The sequence below is a fragment of the Nilaparvata lugens genome, chromosome 10, assembly GCF_014356525.2.
Source record: "Nilaparvata lugens isolate BPH chromosome 10, ASM1435652v1, whole genome shotgun sequence".
Taxonomy (NCBI): Eukaryota; Metazoa; Arthropoda; class Insecta; order Hemiptera; family Delphacidae; genus Nilaparvata; species Nilaparvata lugens.
The window spans coordinates 41,112,957-41,124,581 of record NC_052513.1 but is presented as its reverse complement, the minus strand read 5'-3'; the positions used below and the strand labels follow the sequence as shown (position 1 = coordinate 41,124,581).

General features: G+C 35.6%; 1 protein-coding gene across 2 annotated transcripts; it reads right to left on the bottom strand.

The window, feature by feature from the left end:
• Positions 1-534: 534 nt before the first annotated feature.
• Positions 535-9,961, bottom strand: LOC120353377 (phosphatidylinositol-glycan biosynthesis class X protein-like). 2 transcript variants are annotated; one of them, XM_039436874.1, is made up of 5 exons: positions 9,553-9,961; positions 8,035-8,176; positions 3,534-3,673; positions 1,981-2,152; positions 535-1,332 (listed from the first exon to the last, which is right to left on the bottom strand). In XM_039436874.1, the coding sequence occupies exons 1-5, from the start codon at positions 9,678-9,680 to the stop codon at positions 1,192-1,194; spliced, it is 723 nt and encodes a 240-aa protein (XP_039292808.1). In that variant the 5' UTR covers positions 9,681-9,961; the 3' UTR covers positions 535-1,191. The 2 variants fall into 2 exon arrangements, 1 of the variants encoding a protein (XP_039292808.1); XR_005572325.1 differs by lacking the exons at positions 8,035-8,176; positions 9,553-9,961 and adding an exon at positions 4,851-4,991.
• Between the last annotated feature and the right edge of the window lie 1,664 nt (positions 9,962-11,625).

Genomic DNA, 11,625 nt, shown 5'->3' with positions numbered 1-11,625 from the left:
TTTGATTCTTAACTCTCTGAGAATAATAATCTGTTCAATTTTTCCAAGAATATATATAGGATTTAGTTTTATTCATATGGACACCGGATTTTCTGCTATGTTGATATTATCAAGTGTGAGATTTAAAAACATAATATAGTTCAATAACAAGCAATATAATATATAAAGTAACGTAGTAATGTTCCTGCAAACCCACAGAAGAAGTAGCAGGACATCAGGATAGTACCATAGAGAAACGATATCCCATGGTATAGGGCGTTTATGTCGCAACTTTTACTGTTATCTCAAGCCGATAGTTCATGTAATTCTTTCCCGTGAAGCTGTGTGATACTGGTAGTTTCTCATATTGTGCCGTTCATACACTCTCACCCCAACAAAACAGTAAAATTCGACAATAATCAACAGTAATCGGCTTGAGATAACAGTAAAAGTTGCGACATAAACGCCCTATACCATGGTACATCTACTCATGCTATTGTTTCTCTATGATAGTACCTACTTAATTAGAATGAAGAGCCAAAGTAACGAAACAAATTGGATAATACACTCCTTTATTCAGTACAATAAATATTGTCAATAATTAATTGGAATATATGGTAAAAATCACAGAAATAAGAATTGAACTCGCTGAAAACGAAATGTCAATACGTTTTCATCGCACAAGTAATCAATAAATGAGTCTACAAATATTCCAAAGCCCGTTTGCACAAAAGTCAGTTGAATTTTAACCGTGAATTAATACCACGAGAACCTTTTAATCAGAAAAGCCTTCTTTTCAAATAGCTTTCTCTGATTGGTTCTCTTGACATTGGTATTTAATCATGATTAAATTAAAAGGCTTTTGTGCAACCGGGTCAAAGTTTATAACATCAAATAAATAACTACAAGTCGGTGTTTAAAAAGTTATGAAATATATTGTGTTTATTTAGGCTATTCATTTATTACAATGAGTAATTCCAAATTTTATTTTTGTAATTTTTCACAACACATGCTAGTCTATTTATTTTTGTTCAATATTCCTTTAACAATCATTTTTTCAATAAAATACAGACGAACAATTCAGTATGAAAAACTTTAGTTCAATATTATTTAGTTAATATTACCTAAATTCATTACAGTACACTTATTTCAATTATTTTAACTCCTGTTATCCTGTTGTAAAATAGACTAGAGTTTAAACAATGATTAACATTATAAATGAGGTATTTTACTGGCTAAAGTTGAAAATATATAGATAGATCCTCCAATTGTCACTAGGAATGTGAGAAGTTGAATGATCAGTTTATGATTCAAATCACCGACCGGCACTGTCACTTTTAAGGGGTCCATGTTCTGAAAACGAAAAAAAAATTGTTTGTGATAGATCAATTATTGTTAAAGATTATGGTTTCTAGGTAAGTAAGTAGTATAGTAAATGAAAGATTTTGATTATTTACTTAAATATTTGACTGCATGCCGTGTGAAATATATAGAAAAAGTTTGTTATTAATATTGTTAATATGTTTGTGATAATTTGGTAGCCCATTCAACTATTATAACAAACGTTTCTCGACGAATGCTATTTTTGAAAGAGCAGGATTGCCCTTCAAAAAGTTATAATAGTTGAATAAGAGCGTACAGATTTATGCGCCTTAGGACCGTTTTCACAGTGTAGATTGCTAAACTATAGTGAGGTCCACGTTATAATGACAGTGAAGAAAGATAGCAGAACAACGTTGCCGATTCTTTATCTTGCCAATGCCGTTTGATTTATGACGTTTTTAAAAGTTTCCGTTATTCTGTGTCACCCTGTACTTCCTATAACCTTTCCTTTGTGTTTCAAGTTTGCAAAATACACACATTCCACACAAACGTCAAGAAAACTTGAATTCAAGGAAACTTGACTAATGTAAACGCCCCTTAACTTCATTAATAATGAGTTAAGGACGATATTGTATCTATGAATGTATAAATAAATTTGAGCTAAATAAATAAATTTACCGTTTTGAAGGAGAACTCAAGCCATGAACACTTATTCAGACTGCACCGATAGCAGGGAAACACCATGGTGCCTTGCTTGGGACAGTCCAGCCTTCTGGGACACCGTAAGAAGAGGCGGGGCTTGGAGATCTTCACCACTTCGTAGCCTCCACCGGCCCTCGGTTTGTGATACCTTAAATAATAATAATAAATTTTATTTCTCACAAAACACAACATAATTCCACAGAAAACAATATACGATGATATTGAACAAATACTGAATTATTCTGAATCAAAACAAAATTGAGTTGGAAATTACTGAAATATTGCAATTATTTCATCAGCTGTTTACCCTGTTGTCAATATTTGCAGTAGCAGAAGTCTTCGGGGTCAATTACAGCATTTAATTAGGATTTTCGTTCAGTAATAACAAAATAGAGGTCTTCAATGTAGTTTTCCCTCACGAACTGCTTACTATTTAATCACTTTCTTGTTATTAAATAGAACGTCTAGCAGTCAAATTTGAAAGCAGACAAAATAAAAGTTTGTTGAAGTCTAGACACTGTGTTTCAACGTAAATACTTTTGAAACACACCCAGTTGCACAAAAGACTGTTAATAATAATAATAATTATTATCAAACGAAAATCCAAATCAAATGCTGTAATTCACCCAGAAGACTTCTGCTACTGCAAATATTGACAACAGGGTAAAAAGCTAGATGGAAATTCGATGAGCGCTACTATTCAAAAATTATTTGTCAGCCCGGGAATCGAACCCAGTACCTCCTAATTGCCGGTCAGGAATGCTTACCCTTACACCAAACTGACAATCTGTGGATAGCAGTGCTCATTTTATACGAAGTCATAGCGGCCAGACAGTCTACAGATGGAAATTACTTCTTCTGGTTCCTTCTCCTATCGGAGGTTGGAAATCATCACGGCAATTTTCACTTTATTGATTGCAGCCTTGAATAGTTCCCTTGAGTTGCAGCCATACCATTCTCTTAAATTACTAAGATATTGTAATATCCTATCTCAGTAATTTCCATCTGTAGACTGTAAAGACTGTTAACTTTTAGTCTCGATTAAATGAAACGATCAGAGAAGCCTTTTTCACAGAAACCCCTTCTCTGATTGCTTCTCCAGCCTTTTTCTCAGAAACCCTTCTCTGATTGGCTCTTGCGGAATTTAATAAACCCAAAACTGTTTCTCTCTCTAATATCTCTCTCTTTTGGTAGAGAGTTAGTGGGAAGGATATTTTGAATATTCTTTCCAAAGAATGGACATTGATATGTCCAAAGCTCCCCCAATTTATGTAGATGCACAACAATATTATCTATAGCTATTACCAATTGCTTTTTTCATATCATAGGCTATGCAGTTCAATAATTATTTTCTTAGTCTATATTATGTAAATTCATCTATAATTTTGTTGTATTGTTAGCTATTGTATATAAGTGTAAAACCCAGTATATATTGTAATCTACATAAATAAAGTACTCAATCAATCAATAATCTAGAGATGAGAAGGCTTCTGTATATCTGTTGTGTGGATGGTTTCTGTCCAATTTACCTCAAATGGATGGGAAGAACGAGGTTAGCGACCAGCAGATTCCCTGTGGTGTTCAGTGACGAGTAGACATACACCTTGAGAGGTGGAGAGGTAAACTGGGGCTTCTCAACGTCCACGGTCTCATTTGCACAGGCCACTACCTGAAATAATAACAGTACACCTACATTATAGTTATCAAATGAAAGTCCAATTATGTTATTGTTATTAAACGAGATCCTAAAAAATGTTATCAACTATTGTTTATTGTTTTTGAAGGGCCGGATTCAAGGATCCAAAGGTTCAAAGAACTCCACACGTCAACCGAAGCTTATTGTGTTCCCAAGTAGTATGTTAGTTGGGCAAACCAATACCTATGTCCTTTACAAGAACCAGGAGTTTTTCCATATACTGACATTCCATTCATCACCTGGTTGTAATCCTTGTCGCAATCCAGTGTGATATGCTTGGCAGTCTCTTCAGACTGATTAGTTCTCGTGACCTACGTGAGTTCCACTTCTGGCCTTCTTTGTAGGTCCTTCCGCTGAGAAGGGGCGGCCAAGTTGCCTCTAGGGCGTCCGGCCACCCTTGACTCACATTTGTACTTGGTTTTTCATCCATCTCTGGTCTCTTGGGTTTTTCTTTTTGCCCCTCTGAAACTCAGCAGGGTCAAAACCTCACCTCTCCCAAGAATTTTTGCCTGAATGGCCGCCCTTCTTTGAGCAGTGGTGAGTTTGGGCCTCTCCACCTATAAACTCTTGACCTACTTGAGTTCCACTCCTGTCCTTTTTGTAGGTCCTTCCGCTGAGAGAGGGGACGCCAAACTGCCTCTAGGGCGCCCGGCGTCCGGCCACCCTCGACTCAGCCTCTTGACCCACATTATTTTTGTGCCTAGAGTTTCACACCCATCTCTGGTCTCTTGGGTTTTTCTTTTTGCTCCTCCGAAACTGCCCTGATGGGCAGATCCCGTGGGTTTGAAGGCAAGGCAACTTCTGGAGTGCCTTGAGGTCCATTTTAGTCGCCTCCTACGACAAGCATGGATGCTGTGGGTGAATCTGGTTTTCAACACATTCTTGATACGATGATCGACTCAAAGCTCCCCCAACCCACAGGGGGCGTTATCAACTATGCTGAACACCTTTTTTAGGGATATTTAAATTGGGAGAACGAACGTTTTCATACATACACCGATTTCTCGCCGACACGATATCATCCCGAATGTCAATGCAAATGAAACAGCTTTCACAGACATATTTTTTGTTTGTGTATCTATAAAATTACTTTACAAATTATTCTGACTGACATTTTCAGCCAACTCTACATGGCATTCTCAGCCATTACCTTTCCATAGGCTCCGAGATTGTTGAGTTGATCAGGATCAACATAGAAACTGCTAGGCAAGTTTTCTTCAATACCACTTGGCAATCACGAAGCTTTTCAGTTGACTTTGTCGTTACAATTTCCACGAGAGATCTGAGTTCCCTGTAAATAAAGAGAGATTATTATGATAATGAAACACATAACACGAATAAATTGTTTGCAAGCATTAAATGAATCATAAATCCTCCAACTCTCCAATAAATCTCAATTTAATTCATCGAGATTTACGGTATAAAATTTATTAAACTGATTAGTCATTATGCTATAGGTTATTAAATTTACCATACCATACGTACAAAGATTCAAGTTGACGGTTTAGCATTTCTCTTTATGCTTATTGTTTTTGCATTTACGGCGAAATGCAGCAATAGATTTTCATGAAATTTGATAGACTGTATGTTCTTTTTTGAATTTCGTGTCGACGTAGGCCTATATATAAGGTTTATTGAAATTACGTAGTTTAAGGGTAATATAAAAGGGAAAGGAGTCCTCCTTCGAACGCCGTAGAAATCAGACTATAGAATTATTGATCATAAATCAGCTGTCGAGTGGATTGCGTCAATTAATATCTCAATGTAACTTGTTAAAAAAATCAGCTGTCATGTAGACTATTAATTGCATTCAATGAGGCATGCAATTGATAACTCGAAATAGCATAGTATTTTCTACCGACTTTTTTCTGCTTTCAACTCGGTAAGCTTTTAATGATAGTAGCATAGTTGTTTACAAAAAATTATCAGCAATGTGGGTACAACAACCCAAACAGCATTAGTTGTTTACACACAAATATCGCGCCTACACGACAGGACATTATACATTACATTATAGTAGTGTACACTATATGTAGCTGGGGAGCTATATGAAATTTGAGCTACATATAGCTCTGCTATAAGGAGATCTATGCAAATTTCATGTAGCAGAGCTACATATAGTTTGGAATAACCACTATTCACTGCTTAGTTATCCCAACCAGATGCCAAAGAAGAATGTACATAGTTCTTGCAGCAGCCACTGCTTTCGGCGAAGCTACTGTGATGCTTTCAGCACAGAGAAGAGAGAGAAGATATTGGATAATTTTGTAAATTTTGGATAGCTCATTTTCTGCTATATAGCTGAGAAAATAGGCTCAACTGCTATATAGCATATCTCCAAAGTCACTCTTTGAACTTGTAGCAGAGCTTTATAGCTGAGCTACATGTAGCTCTGCTACATAGTGTAACCTAGCTTCATAATTCCCTTTTTCTCCAGACACTGGAAGAAATATTGGGCACGAACATGGGTATTTTGCAAAACAAGGAAGCTGTGTAAGACTGGGTACACCAAGGTGTATTGCACAAAATGTGGAGTACGTCTTTGCTTAGTCCCAAACAGAATGTGCTTCAATGATTACCATAGATAAAATAAAAAAATCCAATAGGCTACAAGGAACTACTTGTTCTACAAAAATAGTAAATATGATAGAGTAGTAGATGTAGTAAAGTAGTAAATATGATAAACCCGAATTTCCAGTTTTTAGTTTGTTTCATATTATGTAAGTATGTATCAGTTAGATATGAACATAATAAATAAGTTAGTAACCAAAATATAGTTTTAAAAAAGTAGGAAATTTATTATATTTAGAAATTATTTTCAGTTTCAATTTCACGTTTTTATATTATGTAAATATGTAGGCCTATCAGTTATGAATATAATAAATAAGTTAGTCACCAAAATCTGGTTCTGTGTATCACATTTTTGAGAATCCATTTTACTACTCTTGAGAATTTTATTATATGACTTTCATTGTTATAATGTTGAAATCAAATAAAAATTATTGATTGGGAATGATTCCATAATAAAATCATTCACCTTTCCTTGAATAAAGCATGATGAAAGTACCATTGATTTTTCTAATGCAAAACCAAAATTTTTTACTATACGTATTTGAAATGACCCAAATGTCCCAATGTTGTTTTAAAACAACAAACCCCTAGGGGCCCCTGGAGGGTGAGAAAAATTTGGGGAAAATTATTTTCTCATTTTTAAGAGTGTTTTGAAACATAAAAACACCAGAATAATTTTTTCATCTTGTTTTTGAAGGGCCGGATTCAAGGATCCAAAGGTTCAAAGAACTCCACACGTCAACCGAAGCTTATTGTGTTCCCAAGTAGTATGTTAGTTGGGCAAACCAATACCTATGTCCTTTACAAGAACCAGGAGTTTTTCCATATACTGACATTCCATTCATCACCTGGTTGTAATCCTTGTCGCAATCCAGTGTGATATGCTTGGCAGTCTCTTCAGACTGATTAGTTCTCGTGACCTACGTGAGTTCCACTTCTGGCCTTCTTTGTAGGTCCTTCCGCTGAGGAAGGGGCGGCCAAGTTGCCTCTAGGGCGTCCGGCCACCCTTGACTCACATTTGTACTTGGTTTTTCATCCATCTCTGGTCTCTTGGGTTTTTCTTTTTGCCCCTCTGAAACTCAGCAGGGTCAAAAGCCTCACCTCTCCCAAGAAGTTTTGCCTGAATGGCCGCCCTTCTTTGAGCAGTGGTGAGTTTTGGCCTCTCCACCTATAAACTCTTGACCTACTTGAGTTCCACTCCTGTCCTTTTTGTAGGTCCTTCCGCTGAGAGAGGGGACGCCAAACTGCCTCTAGGGCGCCCGGCGTCCGGCCACCCTCGACTCAGCCTCTTGACCCACATTATTTTGTGCCTAGAGTTTCACCCATCTCTGGTCTCTTGGGTTTTCTTTTTGCTCCTCCGAAACTGCCCTGATGGGGCAGATCCCGTGGGTTTGAAGGCAAGGCAACTTCTGGAGTTGCCTTGAGGTCCATTTTAGTCGCCTCCTACGACAAGCATGGATGCTGTGGGTGAATTCTGGTTTTCAACACATTCTTGAGTACGATGATCGACTCAAAGCTCCCCCAACCCACAGGGGGCGTTATCAACTATGCTGAACACCTTTTTAGTGAGAATATTTACAATTGGGAGAACGAACGTTTTCATACATACACCGATTTCTCGCCGACACGATATCATCCCGAATGTCAATGCAAATGAAACAGCTTTCACAGACATATTTTGTTTTGTGTATCTATAAAATTACTTTACAAATTATTCTGACTGACATTTTCAGCCAACTCTACATGGCATTCTCAGCCATTACCTTTCCATAGGCTCCGAGATTGTTGAGTTGATCAGGATCAACATAGAAACTGCTAGGCAAGTTTTCTTCAATAGCCACTTGGCAATCACGAAGCTTTTCAGTTGACTTTGTCGTTACAATTTCCACGAGAGATCTGAGTTCCCTGTAAATAAAGAGAGATTATTATGATAATGAAACACATAACACGAATAAATTGTTTGCAAGCATTAAATGAATCATAAATCCTCCAACTCTCCAATAAATCTCAATTTAATTCATCGAGATTTACGGTATAAAAATTTATTAAACTGATTAGTCATTATGCTATAGGTTATTAAATTTACCATACCATACGGTACAAAGATTCAAGTTGACGGTTTAGCATTTCTCTTTATGCTTATATGTTTTGCATTTACGGCGAAATGCAGCAATAGATTTTCATGAAATTTGATAGACTGTATGTTCCTTTTTTGAATTTCGTGTCGACGTAGGCCTATATATAAGGTTTATTGAAATTACGTAGTTTAAGGGTAATATAAAAGGGAAAGGAGTCTCCTTCGAACGCCGTAGAAATCAGACTATAGAATTATTGATCATAAATCAGCTGTCGAGTGGATTGCGTCAATTAATATCTCAATGTAACTTGGTAAAAAATCAGCTGTCATGTAGACTATTAATTGCATTCAATGAGGCATGCAATTGATAACTCGAAATAGCATAGTATTTTCTACCGACTTTTTTTCTGCTTTCAACTCGGTAAGCTTTTAATGATAGTAGCATAGTTGTTTACAAAAAATATCAGCAATGTGGGTACAACAACCCAAACAGCCATTAGTTGTTTACACACAAATATCTCGCCTACACGACAGGACAGGACATAATTTACTAAGATTGACAGTATTAGAGGAGTCTCTGTTTTATAACTGTGCGAGGTCTAGGCTACTGTTCACAGAACTAGTGATATGAAAATGATTAGCAGAAATTTTATCTTGAGTTAGGTCATGTCAGAGGCCCTGAAATTGATCAGTTGCGACCTGAAAACTCTGACACCAGACCTGAACCGGCCAGATCGATTGATATTATTATTCATCCTTATTCTTTTGACCAAACAAAAGTACAGTATTTGATATTTTAGTTGATATTGAGTGTTCAAAGCACAAATTCTATGGATAAGTAAATTGTAATCTTTTACGAATTTATTACATTAGGCCACTAGAGAGACACCAAGTGAGTTATTTGTGGGGCATTAGTCATTATTGCGTTAACTCTGTACACCTCCTTATAATGCGACTGCCCTTGGACTAGGGTTGCCAAACGGGACACCAAATTGCGGCCGGCTTGTGTCTTACCTAGGTCACCAGCCCGGAAACCAATGGTGTCTCACTGGTAACTCAGCTAGACTTGGCTTCTTATGGTTGTTATCTGACAATCCAATAGTGGCTTGTAATGTAATGCAAGTCTACATCTTGTTGATTTTAATTAAAAGTTACTTAATAATGAAAATATAGTGTTTCAGGTGATTTTCTGTAGCCTACTTACTTGTGAAATCCTTCCTTTTCAACCGATCTAATCATGGTGGCATGAAAGTCACATTCAAATCCATTAGACAATCCATACATGAAGAGCAAAATAAACAAGGAATGTAGTGAAGTTCCATGATGTTTCATAATAAATTCATTTAAAAATCTTTTAATTTAATAAACTACAACTTCCTGCATAATAAATAACATAACCTCAAAATAGAATTATTTACTTCAATTCGAACACAACACTTGAAATATCAAAAAAATATAGACTTCACAGAAGAATAAACACTTAGGAAGATGAAAAAAATTATAATTTTCCTTGAAAAATCATTATTTAGATTAATTTTCTTTCAAACATGATAGTTACAGCAGACACCACACTGCATCAAAAATAACAGCTGCTGTGTTGAGCATCGATATGCTGATATCGATGTAAGTTAGTCTCGAAATGTCTGCTATCGACTTTTCTTGTATCAACATCAATCAACTGCTAAATGCTAAACACATTCTCAGCAAAATAGGTTATGTGAAAATTTATGTTTGGACTTGTGCAAAAAAGATCAATTTTATTACACTATTCAACTTGTTAGAGTTTTTAAAAGTTGTTTTAATCCAATTTATAACTCCGCAAAGAGAGATTCACATTTTACTATCAATTTCTTATTTGATTATGTGCTGTTATTGTAAGTATTTGAGGACTCAACGATACTGTATTTCAATTTATCAACAAAATTTCAAAATGAATGGGTTCACTATTAGGTTAATTAATATAAATAGATCATACTCTCTTTCTGTTATAGAGAAATAGCCTACTGTACATTCTTTTTGAACGTGTGCTAAAAATTTCAATGATTGAACCAACTATTTTTCGCAATTAGGATTGTTAGTATCATCCATTTATGTGCAGACTAATCCATTGCTGTAGCATAAAATACTTGTAACTGCTACAGGTGACTTAACTTGAACAACTCTTAATTTGTAATTAGTTACCCCTGAATTATAGTACAACATACCGGTAGGCCTGATAACATGAAGGCCTTTACTAAGCTCAAAAGCTCTCACTCAGTGGAGTAAAAGTTGTATTTTAGACTCAAGTAATCACCTAAGGTCCGGTCTCCATAACACTTATCAAACATAAGAATTAATAAAGCATTAAATCTATAATAAATTAATAGGTTTAATGGTTCATCAGATTTAATAAGAGTCCAAGAAACCGGGCGTAAGTAACTTAACTATATGAGGTGATGAAAAATCTTTTTCGCCCCACTTGGATGTAATGAGCTGGTTTTCGTGCGTCATATGGAGGCCGAAAATGACTGTTTTCTGACCAGGCCGGTAAAAGTTTTACGGCCCTAGGGCTGTAAAATAACCTTGAAGTCAGCTGATTCTGATTTGATGTGAACGTGTTTACAAAATGGTTTATGAAACGGAATCAGTTTATGCTTCTAGAGTTGAATAAGTATTCTGCAATAAGATAATATCATTTTATTTGGATGAATAGATTTATATATTATAAATTATTCAAATTCGATTTTCAGAGTAGGATAGAACTTCTAACCTAAACTTCCGAAGTCAACGACAACAAGCATTGTTGACGTTGACATTCAGATTGCCAAATTTCAGTGCTAAAACAGCTGATCAGAAAATTTTTCATTATTTGTGTTTATTATTCAAGAATCAAAACATTTATAATAAATCATCTTATTGTCAATTGGAAGAATAAAAAGTATAAACTCAACCTCTTACATAATTGAACATAATCTTTTAGGTTATTTAGACAAATCAGAATAAAAAATAAAAATACTTGGACAATTTCCTGATATTCAGATTACCTCAGATTTGCTAGAGCTATGACCTTCCTTAGCTTTCGGAAGTGCCTAATAAACAATAAATTATTCTCATATTTATATTGTTTATTTTTATTGGCGAAAAATAACGTTCTCACCATGGGCAAAAATGTGTTTCAGAAAAGTCTCATTTTCGGCCCTAGGTGCGAAATATACTATTGCTCAGCATACATAGAAACTGAAAAATGTATCAATGATTGGTATCATTTACATCTGTGTCGTAGGGAGGTTTCACCCAA